Genomic DNA, 18,729 nt, shown 5'->3' with positions numbered 1-18,729 from the left:
TGGAGCTGTTTGGCCACATTACCCAGCAATATATTTGGAGGAGAAAAAGTCAGGCCTTTAATCCCAGGAACACCAAACCTACCGTCAAGCATGGTGGTGGTAGTATTATGCTCTGGGCCTGTTTTGCTGTCAATGGAACTGGTGCTTTACAGAGAGTAAATGGAACAATGACAAAGGAGGATTACCTCCAAATTCTTCAGGACAAGCTAAAATCATCAGCCCGGAGGTTGAGTCTTGGGCGCAGTTGGGTGTTCCAGCAGGACAATGACCCCAAACACACCTCAAAAGTGGTGAAGGAATGGCTAAATCAGGCTAGAATGAAGGTTTTAGAATGGCCTTCCCAAAGTCCTGACTTAAACGTGTGGACAATGCTGAAGAAACAAGTCCACGTCAGAAAAGCAACACATTTAGCTGAACTGCACCAATTTTGTCAAGAGGAGTGGTCAAAAATTCAAGCAGAAGCTTGTGGATGGCTACCAAAAGCGCCTTATTGCAGGTAAACTTGCCAAGGGACATGTAAGCAAATATTAACATTGTTGTATGTATACTTTTGACCCAGCACATTTTCAGTAGACCCATAATAAATTCATAAAATAATCAAACTTCATGAATGTTTTTTTGTGACCAACAAGTATGTACATCACAAAAAAATAAGAGTTGTAGGAATTATTGGAAACTGAAAACAGCCATGACATGATGTTCTTTACAAGTGTATTTACACTTTTGATGGCAACTGCATGTTTTGATGTTGTTTTGAAGCCTTCAAGGTCAAGCTGACCTCTACAACTGGAAGTTTGAGTGGGACGGCAGAGGCAGAGAGCGAGGGAGAGACAGGAGAGAGAAGAAGGACTCGGACAACGGAGGTGTATCACAGAGGCAGTGGACTGCATCTCCTCATGCGCAGGTAACTTTAACTTGATTCTATATGTGGTATTCAAATAAAGGCGCATTTAACCTTTTCAGGACCACATCGGTCCAGGTCTAGGTCAAAAACCACTATAGACTTGATCAATCTGGACCTAATTATCCCTCAGACCTTGAAGATTCATAAAAACTGTGATTTTTAAAAACCTTTAATCTACTTGTAAAAATATGTACATCAAATTGAACCCGTTTAAGTATGTAAAACACATTAGTCCAGGTCTTGCTCAAAAACCACTGTATTTAAAGTCCTGATCTTTTAAAATGGCCTGAAATTCCCCCAAAGGGATGAGTTCACGTGACCTCAGATCCTTCTGTAGGTTATTCCAAGACCATGGAGCAGCATATTTGAGAGATGTTTTTCCAAGATTTGTGTTGGCTCTTGGAACAAACATGCTAAATATGTCCTGCGACTTTGCACTCCCAGCGACCCGAAGGGGACAAGCGGTAGAAAATGGATGGATGGATAGACTTTAAGTCTTAATGTTCTATATTTTCAATGGAACATATCAAATGTTGGTGTTGTTTACTTGAGTCTACACGTATCTCTTATGTGTGACTGCCATCATATTGCAGTCGACACGTATCTCTTATGTGTGACTGCCATCATATTGCAGTCTACGCGTACCTCTTATGTGTGACTGCCATCATATTGCAGTCGACACGTATCTCTTATGTGTGACTGCCATCATATTGTAGTCTCCACGTATCTCTTATGTGTGACTGCCATCATATTGTAGTCTACAAGTATCTCTTATGTGTGACTGCCATCATATTGTAGTCTACACGTATCTCTTATGTGTGACTGCCATCATATTGCAGTCTACACGTATCTCTTATGTGTGACTGCCATCATATTGTAGTCTACACATATCTCTTATGTGTGACTGCCATCATATTGCAGTCTACACGTATCTCTTATGTGTGACTGCCATCATATTGTAGTCTACACGTATCTCTTATGTGTGACTGCCATCATATTGTAGTCTACACGTATCTCTTATGTGTTACTGCCATCATATTGTAGTCTACAAGTATCTCTTATGTGTGATTGCCATCATATTGCAGTCGACACGTATCTCTTATGTGTGACTGCCATCATATTGCAGTCTACACGTATCTCTTATGTGTGACTGCCATCATATGGCAGTCGACACGTATCTCTTATGTGTGACTGCCACACGTATCTCTTATGTGTGACTGCCATCATATTGCAGTCTACACGTATCTCTTATGTGTGACTCCCATCATATTGCAGTCTACACGTATCTCTTATGTGTGACTGCCATCATATTGCAGTCGACACGTATCTCTTATGTGTGACTGCCATCATATTGCAGTCTACACGTATCTCTTATGTGTGACTGCCATCATATTGCAGACTACAAGTATCTCTTATGTGTGACTGCCATCATATTGCAGTTTACACATATCTCTTATGTGTGACTGCCATCATATTGCAGTCTACACGTATCTCTTATGTGTGACTGCCATCATATTGCAGTCTACACGTATCTCCTATGTGTGACTGCCATCATATTGCAGTCTAAACGTATCTCTTATGTGTGACTGCCATCTACTGGTCACACTAATCATTTCACCATGTACAAAATAAAATAAAATAGCTTCGAGGTCGGTAAACACAACCAAAATTAGTCCGTACATTAGGTGGTTGGTTATAAGGCGCACTGTTGAGTTTTGAGATAATGAAAGGATTTTAAGTGCGCCTTAGAGTCCGAAAAATATGGTGCAATGCCCAATAGAAACTGTTTCTCGATCTTTTAAAATGGCCTGACATTGCCCCAAAGGGATGAGTTCATGTAGCCTCAGATCCGGTTATTCCAAGACCATGGAGTGGCATATCTGAGAGCTGGTTTTCCAAGATCTGTGTTGGCTCTCGGAACAAACATGCTAAATATGTCGTAGCGACTGGAATCTTTAGACATAAAAGAACACAACTAAAGGGGAACCAGACCCATCCATCCATCCATCTTCTTCCGCTTATCCGAGGTCGGGTCGCAGGGGCAGCAGCCTAAGCAGGGAAGCCCAGACTTCCCTCTCCCCAGCCACTTCGTCCAGCTCTTCCCGGGGGATCCCGAGGTGTTCCCAGACCAGCCGGGAGACATAGTCTTCCCAACGTGTCCTGGGTCTTCCCTGTGGCCTCTACCGGTCGGACGTGCCCTAAACACCTCCCTAGGGAGGCGTACGGGTGGCATCCTGACCAGATGCCCGAACCACCTCATCTGGCTCCTCTCCATGTGGAGGAGCAGCGGCTTTACTTTGAGCTCCTCCCGGATGACAGAGCTTCTCACCCTATCTCTAAGGGAGAGACCCACCACCCGGCGGAGGAAACTCATTTGGGCCGCTTGTACCCGTGATCTTGTCCTTTCGGTCATGACCCAAAGCTCATGACCATAGGTGAGGATGGGAACGTAGATCATACTTGCCAACCTTGAGACCTCCAATTTCGGGGGAGGGGGGGGGAGAGTATATTGACAGCTAGAATTCACCAAGTCAAGTATTTCATACATATATATATATACAGGTAAAAGCCAGTAAATTAGAATATTTTGAAAAACTTGATTTATTTCAGTAATTGCATTCAAAAGGTGTAACTTGTACATTATATTTATTCATTGCACACAGACTGATGCATTGAAATGTTTATTTCATTTAATTTTGGTGATTTGAAGTGGCAACAAATGAAAATCCAAAATTCCGTGTGTCACAAAATTAGAATATTACTTAAGGCTAATACAAAAAAGGGATTTTTAGAAATGTTGGCCAACTGAAAAGTATGAAAATGAAAAATATGAGCATGTACAATACTCAATACTTGGTTGGAGCTCCTTTTGCCTCAATTACTGCGTTAATGCGGCGTGGCATGGAGTCGATGAGTTTCTGGCACTGCTCAGGTGTTATGAGAGCCCAGGTTGCTCTGATAGTGGCCTTCAACTCTTCTGCGTTTTTGGGTCTGGCATTCTGCATCTTCCTTTTCACAATACCCCACAGATTTTCTATGGGGCTAAGGTCAGGGGAGTTGGCGGGCCAATTTAGAACAGAAATACCATGGTCCGTAAACCAGGCACGGGTAGATTTTCGCTGTGTGCAGGCGCCAAGTCCTGTTGGAACTTGAAATCTCCATCTCCATAGAGCAGGTCATCAGCAGGAAGCATGAAGTGCTCTAAAACTTGCTGGTAGACGGCTGCGTTGACCCTGGATCTCAGGAAACAGAGTGGACCGACACCAGCAGATGACATGGCACCCCAAACCATCACCCAACCATGCAAATTTTGCATTTCCTTTGGAAATCGAGGTCCCAGAGTCTGGAGGAAGACAGGAGAGGCACAGGATCCACGTTGCCTGAAGTCTAGTGTAAAGTTTCCACCATCAGTGATTGTTTGGGGTGCCATGTCATCTGCTGGTGTCGGTCCACTCTGTTTCCTGAGATCCAGGGTCAACGCAGCCGTCTACCAGCAAGTTTTAGAGCACTTAATGCTTCCTGCTGCTGACCTGCTCTATGGAGAAGGAGATTTCAAGTTCCAACAGGACTTGGCGCCTGCACACAGCGCAAAATCTACCCGTGCCTGGTTTACGGACCATGGTATTTCTGTTCTAAATTGGCCCGCCAACTCCCCTGACCTTAGCCCCATAGAAAATCTGTGGGGTATTGTGAAAAGGAAGATGCAGAATGCCAGACCCAAAAACGCAGAAGAGTTGAAGGCCACTATCAGAGCAACCTGGGCTCTCATAACACCTGAGCAGTGCCAGAAACTCATCGACTCCATGCCACGCCGCATTAACGCAGTAATTGAGGCAAAAGGAGCTCCAACCAAGTATTGAGTATTGTACATGCTCATATTTTTCATTTTCATACTTTTCAGTTGGCCAACATTTCTAAAAATCCCTTTTTTGTATTAGCCTTAAGTAATATTCTAATTTTGTGACACACGGAATTTTGGATTTTCATTTGTTGCCACTTCAAATCATCAAAATTAAATGAAATAAACATTTCAATGCATCAGTCTGTGTGCAATGAATAAATATAATGTACAAGTTACACCTTTTGAATGCAATTACTGAAATAAATCAAGTTTTTCAAAATATTCTAATTTACTGGCTTTTACCTGTGTATATATATATATATATATATATACATCTACATCCTGAAAATATGCAAACAAAACTGTGTTTAGATAATTGATACTTCAAACGTGCATAAATAAATCTTAATACAACATAACTTGGCTTCTGAGAGCTTCAAAATGTAATGAATAAAATGCTAAAGTTGTTGATAAACAAGCAATTATTTTAATAATTAAATATGGTCATTTTAAATGAATTATTATGATCATTTAAAATTATTTCCAATATATTTATTTTAATGTATAATTCTATGGCTGGATGTAATAAGGAGTCAGATAAAATACAAATTAAAATACAATTAATTTTGATGTTTTTAGCAAAATATAGTAAAAATGTATTTAGTTTTTTGTTTTTTTAAATAATAAATATATTTATTTTTAGGTAAGATAAACATAATACAATTTATCTCTAGTCTGGATGATTTAGTTCTTGTCACCCTGTTGTCCTCCCGTCACCCCGGCTGTCCTCACTCAAGTCCGCATGGAGCTGGAGGGGGCGTGGCCTCCAGCTGAAAATCGGGAGATTTTCGGGAGAATATTTGTCCCGGGAGGTTTTCGGGAGAGGCGCTGAATTTCGGGAGTCTCCCGGAAAATTCGGGAGGGTTGGCAAGTATGACGTAGATCGACCGGTAAATTGAGAGCTTTGCCTTCCGGCTCAGCTCCTTCTTCACCACAACGGATCGATACAGCGTCCGCATTACTGAAGACGCCGCACCGATTCGCCTGTCGATCTCACCATCCACTCTTCCCTCACTCATGAACAAGACTCCGAGGTACTTGAAGTCCTCCACTTGGGGCAAGATCTCCTCCCCAACCTGGAGATGGCACTCCACCCTTTTCCGGGTGAGAACCATGGACTCGGACTTGGAGGTGCTGATTCTCATCCCAGTCACTTCACACTCGGCTGCGAACCGATCCAGTGAGAGCTGAAGATCCTGGCCAGATGAAGCCATCAGGACCACATCATCTGCAAAAAGCAGAGACCTAATCCTGCAGCCACCAAACCGGATCGCTTCAACACCTTGACTGCGCCTAGAAATTCTGTCCATAAAAGTTCAGAACAGAATGTGTGACAAAGGGCAGCCTTGGCGGAGTCCAATCCTCACCGGAAACGTGTCCGACTTACTGCCGGCAATGCGGACCAAGCTCTGACACTGATCATACAGGGAGCGGACCGCCACAATCAGACATACTCTCTGAGCACTCCCCACAGGACTTCCCGAGGGACACGGTCCAATGCCTTCTCTAAGTCCACAAAGCACATGTAGACTGGTTGGGCAAACTCCCATGCACCCTCAAGGACCCTGCCCAGAGTATAGAGCTGGTCCACAGTTCCACGACCAGGACCAAAACCACACTGTTCCTCCTGAATCCCAGGTTGGACTATCCGGGAACCAGACCAAGAAGTGATTTATATAAAAAAACATCGAGCCAGTTTGCCTTTAGGTGCAAAGTTTAATGGTGGACAAGTTTGCCACAAGCAGTAACAAAATCCCTCTTTCATTGTGTTCCTTCCTCAAAAGAGCGCCAACAAGCAACGGGAGGAGCGCAGACGTGCAAAGATGGCGGAGCTAGCGCATCCCGACAGTCGGCAGACACAAGTGAGCTGAGCTCTTTGACTTCTCTATTTATAAAGCATGTGGAAGAAAAGGCCTCATTTTTAGTTTGAGGGCACACATGCTTGATTTATTGCCCGCATGAAGGGAATGTGGAATGCTGCAGCCTCACGGCGGCGAGCGTGGGATGATGGATAATCACCCACAAAAAGACGCGTTAATGATGTCAACTTTTTTTTTGCGGCCACGTTTTCTCATGTCATTTTATTCACGCCTGTCCCTTTTCTCTCTCCTCACGCCCCCACATCGTTGTTACCGTCAACATTGTGAGTATCATGTCATTGTTAGTGGGATGTTTATGCAGAACGTCGCAAAAAAAGGAGTGCAGCCCTCACTTTTCAACAAGCATTGTTTTTTTTTCTCCAGGAATTGGAATTAGAAGTGCCCCATGAGCATACTTGCCAACCTTGAGACCTCCAATTTCGGGAGGTGGGGTGAGGGGGCTGGGGGTGGGCGTGGTCGGGGTAGAAAGGGGGCGTGGTCGGGGCGTGGCTAAAAGGGGAGGAGTATATTTACAGCTAGAATTCACCAAGTCAAGTATTTCATATATATATATATATATATATATATATATATATATATATACGTATATATATATATATTAATTTTATTATATGTATATATATATATTAATTTTATTATATATATATATATGATGTATATATATATATATATATTTATTTATTATTTATTTATATATATATATATATATATATATATATATAAATAAATACTTGAATTTCAGTGTTCATTTATTTACACATATACACAAACATAACACTAGATGGCAGTATTGTCCTGTTTAAGAGTGTCACAACATTGCTGTTTACGGCAGACAAACTGCTTTACGGTATACAAAAACGTGACTGCTGTTGTTGTGTGTTGTTGCCGCGCTGGGAGGAAGTTAATGAAACTGCCTAGCAATAAACCCACATAAGAAACCAAGAACTCGCCCTCCATCATTCTACAGTTATAACGTGATTGGGCAGGTATGCTGGTTATATTGTGGGTTAGCGGACTCAGGTCCTCATGGACCTGAGTCCGCCTGAATTTCGGGAGATTTTCGGGAGAAAATTTGTCCCGGGAGGTTTTCGGGAGAGGCGCTGAATTTCGGGAGTCTCCCGGAAGATCCGGGAGGGTTGGCAAGTATGCCCATGAGTAGGGGTGTAACGGTACACAAACATTTCGGTTCGGTACGTACCGTATTTTCCGCACTATAAGGCGCACCGGATTATTAGCCGCACCTTCAATGAATTACATATTTCATAACTTTGTCCACCAATAAGCCGCCCCGGATTATAAGCCGCGCCTACGCTGCGCTAAAGGGAATGTCAAAAAAAACAGTCAGATAGTTCAGTCAAACTTTAATAATATATTGAAAACCAGCGTTCTAACAACTCTGTCCCAAAATGTACGCAAATGTGCAATCACAAACATAGTAAAATTCAAAATGGTGTAGAGCAATAGCAACATAATGTTGCTCGAACGTTAATGTCACAACACACAAAATAAACATAGCGCTCACCTTCTGAAGTTATTCTTCATTCGTAAATCCTTCGAATTCTTCGTCTTCGGTGTCCGAATTGAAAAGTTGCGCAAGCGTGGGTTCCAAAATGGCCGGCTCCGTCTCTTCGAAGTCATCGGAGTCAGTGTCGCTGTTGTTGTCCAGTAGTTCTGTGAATCCTGCCTTCCGGAAAGCTCGGACCACAGTTGTGACCGAAATATCTGCCCAGGCATTTACGATCCACTGGCAGATGTTGGCGTATGTCGTCCGGCGCTGTCTGCCCGTCTTAGTGAAGGTGTGTTCGCCTTCGGAGCTGTGTGAAAAAAGCCACCCGGCCTCTTCGCGTAAACTTCCCTTAACCACTCGCTCATCTTTTCTTCATCCATCCATCCCTTCGAGTTAGCTTTTATGATGACGCCGGCTGGAAAGGTCTCTTTTGGCAAGGTCTTCCTTTTGAATATCACCATGGGTGGAAGTTAGCATGGCAAGCTAGAACCACAGTGAAGGATGACTTCTCATTCCCTGTGGTGCGAATATTCACCGTACGTGCTCCCGTTCCACAGTGCGGTTCACAGGAATATCAGTTGCTGTGAAATACGGTAGTAATCCGTGTGCGGATGGAGAGATTGCGTCTTTTTATGAACCGGATCCTTGTCGCTTTGTAGGAGCCATTTTGTGGTCTTTACAGATGTAAACAGGAAATGAAACGTACGGTGATATCCGCGCGTTTTTTCTTCTTCTTCCGGGGGCGGGTGGTTGCTTACAGTAGAAGAAGAAGCGCTTCCTGTTCTATGGGGGCGGGTGCTTTCCTTGGCGGTTGCTTGCGTAGAAGAAGAAGCGCTTCCTGTTCTACCGGGAAAAAAGATGGCGGCTGTTTACCGAAGTTGCGAGATCGAAACTTTATGAAAATGAATCGTAATAAAGCGCACCGGGTTATAAGGCGCACTGTCAGCTTTAGAGAAAATTTGTGGTTTTTAGGTGCGCCTTATAGTGCGGAAAATACGGTACCTCGGTTTAGAGGTCACGGTTCGGTTCATTTTCGGTACAGTAAGAAAACGACAAAATATAAATTTTTGGGTTATTTATTTACCAAATTTGTAAACAATGTCTTTATCCTTTTAACATTGGAAACACTATAATAATTCTGCCCACATAATCAACATTAAACTGCCTCAAGTTGTTGCTCAGATTAAATACAATGACAAAACTTTTCTTCTACATATAAAAAGTGCAACATTAAACAGTTTCAAGTCAACTCGACATGCTTAATTTATTACAGCATTTGGGAAGTTGATTTTTATTAAGTAAATGTTATATTTTTATCAACATGTGATAGCAGGGACCCTGCCATTCAAAACTAGGCTGCTGCATTACTAATGATTAATGTAACTATAGCTGAAAAAAATAGTACAATAGCAATAGGAGAGACTATTCATCCCTGAACACCATGGAGTTCATGTAGGCTTAAAGGGGAACATTATCACAATTTCAGAAAGGTTAAAACCATTAAAAATCAGTTCCCGGTGGCTTATTTTATTTCTCGAAGTTTTTTTTCAAGATTTTACCCATCACGCAATATCCCTAAAAAAAGCTTCAAAGTGCCTGATTTTAACCATCGTTATATACACCCGTCCATTTTCCTGTGACGTCACATAGTGATGCCAACACAAACAAACATGGCGGAAAGAACAGCAAGGTATAGCGACATTAGCTCGGATTCAAACTCGGATTTCAGCGGCTTAAGCGATTCAACAGATTACGCATGTATTGAAACGGATGGTTGTAGTGTAGAGGCAGGTAGCGAAAACGAAATTGAAGAAGAAACTGAAGCTATTGAGCCATATCGGTTTGAACCGTATGCAAGCGAAACCGACGAAAACGACACGACAGCCAGCGACACGGGAGAAAGCCAGGACGAATTCAGCGATCGCCTTCTAACCAACGATTGGTATGTGTTTGTTTGGCATTAAAGGAAACTAACAACTATGAACTAGGTTTACAGCATATGAAATACATTTGGCAACAACATGCACTTTGAGAGTGCAGACAGCCCAATTTTCATCAATTAATATATTCTGTAGACATACCCTCATCCGCGCTCTTTTCCTGAAAGCTGATCTGTCCAGTTTTGGAGTTGATGTCAGCAGACCAGGGAAGCTAGGGTCGATATTCTTCTTTTGATCATCTTCGGTATGTCTATTCTGTAGACATACCCTCATGTCAGCAGGCCAGGGAAGCTAGGGTCGATATTCTTTTCTTGACGGTGTGAGCCAAGACATCCAGGGGGTTTAGCTCGCTCGTCTGCGGGAACAAACTGCTGCCATTGCTTGCCGTGCTACCGAGGTCCTTTGTCCCTGAATTGCTCACACACTCCGGCAGATTCAATGGGGGTCTGGCGGCAGATTTCTTTGACTTTATCGTTGGAAATGCATCTGCTTTGAGTGTCGCAGGATATCCACACATTCTTGCCATCTCTGTCGTAGCATAGCTTTCGTCGGTAAAGTGTGCGGAACAAACGTCCAATTTCTTGCCACTTTCGCATCTTTGGGCCACTGGTGCAACTTGAATCCGTCCCTGTTCGTGTTGTTACACCCTCCGACAACACACCGACGAGGCATGATGTCTCCAAGGTACGGAAAACAGTCGAAAAAACGGAAAATAACAGAGCTGATTTGACTCGGTGTTTGAGAAAATGGCGGATTGTTTCCCTATGTGACGTCATCGCTCCGAGAGTGAATAATAGAAAGGCGTTTAATTCGCCAAAATTCACCCATTTAGAGTTCGGAAATCGGTTAAAAAAATATATGGTCTTTTTTTCTGCAACATCAAGGTATATATTGACGCTTACATAGGTCTGGTGATAATGTTCCCCTTTAATAATGCAGTTACATTATTATATCAACTATCAGAGACATAAACTCTTCATTTAACATAACGTCCTTTTTTGCTGCTTCAACACAGCTCATTCAACACAGAAAAAGGTAAAGTGAAATAACTTAGTTGTTATCTGTAGGTCAATAATGTTTGTCTTTCTCACAGACAGACAGGGCTTTGCTGTCCGTAACACACACACACACACACACCGCAAAATGAGCTAACGTTACGCTAAAAGCGAATTAGCCTTCACCTCAAGCCAGGACTGCGAGTGAGCTGAACTGCATTTTATATTTGTAGAAGATCAATGGGCTCATAGTAATGTTACTAGTAGTTGACTGGGAGGTGTTTATTATCATTTGGGGAGAGTCCGCTGCATGATGCTTACCTGCTAAACGCTAAGCGCTGACTACATGCGCTCTGAATACACACTGCTGATTGGCTGTTACCGCTCTGTTTGTAACCAATCAGATGGTTGTGTGGGCGGGACAATGCTGGGTGTGTGTAGAGGACTAACAGAAACAGAGGCAGAAGGAAGCGGAGGCGGCTACTTAGTATGTTCGTGTGGAAACTCGTTCGGTACACCTCCGAACCGAACCGAAACCCCCGTACCGAAATGGTTCAATACAAATACACGTACCGTTACACCCCTACCCATGAGAAATTATATTGTAGTCAAAAGGGTGGCTTGAATGTGAGATGCTGTGTTTTGCATGTGAAGTTGTCACGTTGTGCAAATGGTAAATAAAAAGAGAATACAATGATTTGCAAATCCTTTTTCAACTTATATTCAATTGAATAGACTGCAAAGACAAGATACTTAATGGTGCCTTCACAGATGTGTAAGTTACCCATACCTCGGGCACTAATACACCACCAACAATCCGGATGGTTCTTCTCTTCTTTGTTCCGGAGGACACGACGTCCACAGTTTCCAAAAACAATTTGAAATGTGGACTCGTCAGACCACAGAACACTTTTCTAATTTGCATCAGTCCATATTAGATGAGCTCGGGCCCCAGCGAAGCCGGCGGCGTTTCTGGGTGTTGTTGATAAATGGCTTTGGCTTTGCGTAGTAGAGTTTTAACTTGCACTTACAGATGTAGCGACCAACTGTAGTAACTGACAGTGGTTTTCTGAAGTGTTCCTGAGCTCATGTGGTGATATCCTTTACACACGGATGTCGCTTTTTGATGCAGGGGATCGAAGGTCCGTAATATCATGGCTTACGTGCAGTGATTTCTCCAGATTCTCTGAACCTTTCGATGATATTACGGAGCGTAGATGGTGAAATCCCTAAATTCCTTGCAATAGCTGCTTGAGAAATGTTGTTCTTAAACAATTTGCTCAGGCATTTGTTGACAAAGTGGTGACCCTCGCCCCGTCCTTGTTTGTGAATGACTGAGCATTTCATGGAAGCTGCTTTTATACCCAATCATGGCACCCACCTGTTCCCAATTAGCCTGTTCACCTGTGGGATGTTCCAAATAAGTCTTTGATGAGTATTCCTCAACTTTCTCAGTATTTTTTGCCACTTGTGCCAGCTTTTTTGAACCATGTTGCAGGCATCTAATTCCAAATGAGCTAATACTTGCAAAAACTAACAAAGTTTCTCAGTGTGAACATGAAATATCTTGTCTTTGCAGTCTATTCAATTGAATATAAGTTGAAAAGGATTTGTTGTATTCTCTTTTTATTTACCATTTACACAATGTGACAATTTCACTGCTTTTGGGGTTTGTAGTTGCACGCTAGTCTCTGCAGGTGAAGAAAATAAGGTTGTTTGCATTATTTTCTAATGAGCTCTGTCCTGTTACCAAGAGTGTTATCTAATGCCGACATGCACTATTTATTTGTACTTTTCTAAACCTCAACACATCAAATCTCATTCTTCCTTTTCAACACTCCCTCTGCAGGTGCTGCCACCTACAGGGCTGGATGTCTCGACTGGACGAAAACGGCAAGGTACAAATAGGTTTTTCTTCAATTTTTTTAACCCTTTAAAGCACAGGTCTCAAACTTAAGATGTGTTAAAGTTAAAGTTAAAGTTAAAGTACCAATGATTGTCACACACACACTAGGTGTGGCGAAATTATTCTTTGCATTTGACCCATCACCCTTGATCACCCCCTGGGAGGTGAGGGGAGCAGTGGGCAGCAGCGGTGGCTGCGCCCGGGAATCATTTTGGTGATTTAACCCCCAATTCCAACCCTTGATGCTGAGTGCCAAGCAGGGAGGTAATGGGTCCCATTTTTATAGTCTTTGGTATGACTCGGCCGGGATTTGAACTCCCAACCTACCGATCTCAGGACGGACACTCTAACCACTAGGTGGCCTGCCAATTCATTTTATTTGGCCCTGGAAAGCCTGAAAATAATATCTATCAACAAAGTACTGTAGCTTTTCTTACTAAATGTATTCTTTCTTTCTATTTTGGCAGAAAAAATATATATGTACTCCAACTAACTTAAATATTGTCTATTTATGCAAAAGTATATGATCAAACGTTCAAAACATTTAAATAGAAATAAATACTAATACTAATGATTTCAAAACAAGTTATCCATCAAAGTGTGCAATGAAAAAGTAGCAATAGATTTCATGGTCAAATTGTGAAATTTACTGTGGTTTTTACAGCATTTTTCTCTATATGAAAAAAAAAGTACTTTTTTTTTTACTGTAATAAACTGTGGTGCCGTTTTGGCATTTACAGTAATACACCCAAAAATCTACACTTGTTGATTTGTGGTAAAAAAAAATTTTTTTTTTTAAACTGGCAGCTCATGGGCCAAAATGTTACCGTAAAATTGCATTTTTTTTAATTTACAGTAAAAAAACAACAATTTAATTTTACAGTAAAATTCTGGCAAATGAGCTGCCTTTTTTTTAACCATAAAAACAGCAGTATTGTTCTTCCATTTACAGTAATATACACTACATTTTAAAGTGAAATTATTGCAATTTACCATATTTTTTTAGATTTTAGTTGAAAAATATATATATATATAAAATGCATTAAAAAATGGTGTAATAATAGTATTCACTGTTAGAAGCGGCCCTCTGGGGCCAAACATAACTGCCATGTGGATCAGTGAAAAAACACTTTGACACCTCTGCTTTAAAGCCTAAGCCACCAAATATTATTATTATTATTACCATTATTATTATTATTATTATTATTATTATTATTATTATTTGAACCTGGAGCTTTTATTGATCCTTCTGAACAAATCTTTTTCTTTTTTTTTTTACAAAAATCTATTTCCACATATGATTTTCAATTTATATCACATTTGACACAGCCGTATATCAATTTGATGTTATTTTTATATCAAAACAAAAGATAATGCAAGACACATAAATATCTATCGTGTTATTTCCAAACATAAAAAGTAACATTCGTCATCTTCGTCTTCCCCAGCTGCTCCACATCACTTGATGTTATCATTTTCAAAACATCCTCAGTGTTGTAAATATCTGTCGTTTAAAAAAACGTAAAAAATTCAACATCATTATGGTTTTTTTTATGCAATTTATTTTTTTCTCTCATAAAAATCATGAAGCTATAATTTATCATCCCAACATGCATTGAGTGATCACCACAGAATAATACATCAAATGTATATTTTACCTGTAAATATACCATATTGTGTCATGTAAACATTATATTTGTTTATTTGAAAGATCTAAAGACTATATGTTGCTCCATGCTATTTATGATGCATGAAATGTGATAAAATGCCAATTGAGAGTTACAAATTAATTAATTTATTACAAAACCCAAAAGTAGTGAAGTTGTCACGTTGTGTAAATGGTAAATAAAAAGAGAATACAACAGATCCTTTTCAACTTATATTCAATTGAATAGACTGCAAAGACAAGATATTTCATGTTCACACTGAGAAACTTTGTTATTTTTTTGCAAATAATCATGAACTTAAAATTTAATGGCAGCAACACATTGCAAAAAAGTTGTCAGAGGGGCATTTTTACCACTGTGTTAAATGGCTTTTCCTTTTAACAACACTCAGTAAAGGTTTGGGAACTGAGGAGACACATTTTTGAAGTGGAATTATTTCCTATTCTTGCTTGATGTACAGCTTAAGTAAACAGTCTGGGGTCTCCGTTGTGCTATTTTAGGCTTCATTTTGCACCACACATTTTCAATGGGAGACAGGTCTGGACTACAGGCAGGCCAGTCTAGTACCCGCACTCTTTTACTATGAAGCCACGCTGTTGTAACACGCGGCTTGGCATTGTCTTGCTGAAATAAGCAGGGGCGTCGTTAAAAAAACACTGGAATAATACATTGCGAGAATCGTGTTGAATCAAGAATTGAAAATAGGTACTAACCAAATATACTGCATAAGAAGGGACTAAAGAACTACCGTATTTTCCGCACTATAACGCGCATTGGATTATAAGGCGCACCTTCAATGAATGGCCTATTTTAAAACTATGTTCATATATAAGGTGCACCGCATTATAAGGCGCATAGAATAGACGCTACAGTAGAGGCCGGAGTTACGTTATGCATCCCGTAGTTGTGAGACCTGTTGTGGCTCAATATTGGTCCATATATAAGGCGCCCCGTATTATAAGGCGCACTGTCAGCTTTTGAGAAAATTGGAGGTTTATAGTGCGGAAAATACGGTAGATTAATAATGAATATGTTTCTGAATAAAACTGTCAATAACGTTTACGCACAAATAAAAATACAACTTCACCACTTTAGTCATATTTTTTGCACTTGAGAAATTTCTCTATGACTTCAGCTCCAGACTTCTTCTGTTTGATATTGTCATTACTGCCACAAGTGGTGGAAAAGTGTATTACAACTGAGTACCGTGGCGGCCCATACAGACCACAGCTTTTTGTCGGGCCTCTAGGAGGCGCTCGCCGCCCAACAATGGTTAAGAAAACACTGAAATAATACATTGCCAGAATCGTGTTGAGTCAAGAATTGAAAATAGGTACTAACCAAATATACTGCATAAGAAGGGACTAAAGAACTAACTTAATAATGAATATGGTTTCTGAACCAAACGGTCAATAACGTTTATGCACAAATAAAAATACAGCTTCACCACTTTAGTCATATTTTCTGCACTTGAGTGTCTTCTGTATGACTTCAGCTCCAGACTTCTTCTGTTTGATATTGTCATTACTGCCACAAGTGTTGGAAAAGTGTAACACAACTGAGTACGGTGGCGGCCCATACAGACCACAGCTTTTTGTCGGGCCTCTAGGGGGCGCTCGCGGCCCAACAATGGTTAAGAAAACACTGAAATAATACATTGCGAGAATCGTGTTGAATCAAGAATTGAAAATAGGTACTAACCAAATATACTGCATAAGAAGGGACAAAAGAACTAAATCAATAATGAAAATGTTTCTGAACAAAACTGTCAATAACTTTGACGCACAAATAAAATACAGCTTCACCACTTTAGTCATATTTTTTGCACTTGAGAAACTTCTCCAGGACTTCAGCTCTAGACTTCTTCTGTTTGTTTGATATTGTCATTACTGCCACAGGTGGTGGAAAAGTGTACTACAACTGAGTACCGTGGCGGCCCGTACAGACCACAGCTTTTTGTGGGGCCTCTAGGGCAGTCGTTCTCAACCTTTTTTCAGTGATGTACCCCCTGTGAACATTTTTTTAATTCAAGTACCCCCTAATCAGAGCAAAGCATTTTTGGTTGAAAAAAAGAGATAAAGAAGTAAAATACAGCACTATGTCATCAGTTTCTGATTTATTAAATTGTATAACAGTGCAAAATATTGCTCATTTGTAGTGGTCTTTCTTGAACTATTTGGAAAAAAAGATAGGTTTTTATTAGAGATGTCCGATAATATCGGCCTGCTGATATTATCGGCTGATAAATGCGTTAAAATGTAATATTGGAAATTATCGGTATCGTTTTTTTTTTATTATCGGTATCGGTTTTTTTTTTGTTTTTGTTTTTTTTTGTATTAAATCAACATAAAAAACACAAGATACACTTACAATTAGTGCACCAACCCAAAAACCTCCCTCCCCATTTACACTCATTCACACAAAAGGGTTGTTTCTTTCTGTTATTAATATTGTGGTTCCTACATTATATATCAATATATATCAATACAGTCTGCAAGGGATACAGTCCGTAAGCACACATGATTGTGCGTGCTGCTGGTCCACTAATAGTACTAACCTTTAACACTTCATTTTACTCATTTTCATTCATTACTAGTTTCTATGTAACTGTTTTTATATTGTTTTAATTTCTTTTTTATTCAAGAAAATGTTTTGTAATTTATTTATCTTATTTTATAAAAAATTTTAAAAAGTACCATATCTTCACCATACCTGGTTGTCCAAATTAGGCATAATAATGTGTTAATTCCACGACTGTATATATCGGTTGATATCGGTATCGGTAATTAAAGTGTTGGACAATATCGGAATATCGGATATCTGCAAAAAGCCGTTATCGGACATCCCTAATTTTTATTGATATTTATAAAGGATTTTTGAATTGTTGATATTTTTAGAATATTTAAAAAAAATCTCACGTACCCCTTGGCATACCTTCAAGTACCCCCAGGGGTACGCGTACCCCCATTTGAGAACCACTGCTCTCGGGGGCGCTCGCGGCCCAACAATGGTTAAGAAAACACTGAAATAATGCATTGCCAGAATCGTGTTGAATCAAGAATTGAAAATAGGTACTAACCAAATATACTGCATAAGAATAAAGAACTAAATTAATAATGAATATGTTTCTGAACAAAACTGTCAATAAGATTTACGCACAAATAAAAATACAGCTTCACCACTTTAGTCATATTTTTTGCACTTGAGAAACTTCTCTATGACCTCAGCTCCAGACTTCTTCTGTTTGTTTGATATTGTCATTACTGCCACAAGTGGCGGACAAGTTTATTACAAGGGATTACCACAAACAGAACACAGCTGAGAAACTTTTTTGGCGACCTGACAAGTAACACACAAAACTACATTTGGTGCCAAAACACAGATTCCATTTGTGTTGTGTTTTTCGTCAGTGGCAGAAACGCTGGTTTGTTCTGAGTGACGCGTGGCTGAAGTATTACAGAGACTCCGAGGCTGAGGAGGTACGATTCAAGACCCTCCATTTTACATTGTTGTTTGTTTTTTTTGCTTACTGTAAATTATATTTAACAGAACATATAACATGACGTAATTTTGTTGCACGACAGTCAGAGGAAGTGGAAGGAGAGATGGACCTGTCCTCGTGTGTCACCGTGTCAGACTGTGACGTGGACAACAACTACGGCCTCCAGATTCAAGTATTGTGCTGGATTTTGGCGTCATGTATCATCTCGCTGCTTCCTGTTTAACAATGTGTGTGTGTTTGTGTGTGTGTGTGTGTGTTCGCCCTGTCTTTTGATCCCACACCAGACAAAGCGTGCAGTGTTCACTCTCTCTGCAGTGACCTCTAGATCGCGGCAGAACTGGGTGACGTTACTGAAGCAGGCCGTGCACAACAACACCCGGTGAGTGGGGCTCCATACTGGGAAATGCTCGTAAAAAAAAATAGATAATAAAAATTGTCTGTGGAATTTAAAAAGCGAGGTCTCTGACATGGCCTAGATCACATTCCACTTCCCAAAATATCACAATTCCCCTCGGAGGGTTGACTGA

General features: G+C 40.6%; 1 protein-coding gene across 2 annotated transcripts in view; it reads left to right on the top strand.

The window, feature by feature from the left end:
• The first annotated feature begins 839 nt into the window (after window positions 1-839).
• Window positions 840-18,729, top strand: part of LOC133617175 (TRIO and F-actin-binding protein-like) — a 50,251-nt gene continuing 32,361 nt past the window's right edge. The window contains exons 1-6 of one of the 2 annotated variants that reach the window (XM_061976977.1): window positions 840-904; window positions 6,590-6,667; window positions 12,977-13,025; window positions 18,111-18,179; window positions 18,285-18,374; window positions 18,487-18,581. In XM_061976977.1, the coding sequence (XP_061832961.1) occupies window positions 12,999-13,025; window positions 18,111-18,179; window positions 18,285-18,374; window positions 18,487-18,581 (281 nt within the window). In that variant the 5' untranslated portion in view covers window positions 840-904; window positions 6,590-6,667; window positions 12,977-12,998. Of the gene's footprint in view, window positions 905-6,589; window positions 6,668-12,976; window positions 13,026-17,956; window positions 18,047-18,110; window positions 18,180-18,284; window positions 18,375-18,486; window positions 18,582-18,729 lie in introns of those variants that run through there. The other variant, XM_061976978.1, reaches the window with a different exon arrangement.

This window comes from Nerophis lumbriciformis, linkage group LG16, assembly GCF_033978685.3.
Source record: "Nerophis lumbriciformis linkage group LG16, RoL_Nlum_v2.1, whole genome shotgun sequence".
Classification (NCBI taxonomy): Eukaryota; Metazoa; Chordata; class Actinopteri; order Syngnathiformes; family Syngnathidae; genus Nerophis; species Nerophis lumbriciformis.
Note: the sequence above shows the minus strand (reverse complement) of the source record. Positions and strands in the feature narration are given on the sequence as shown.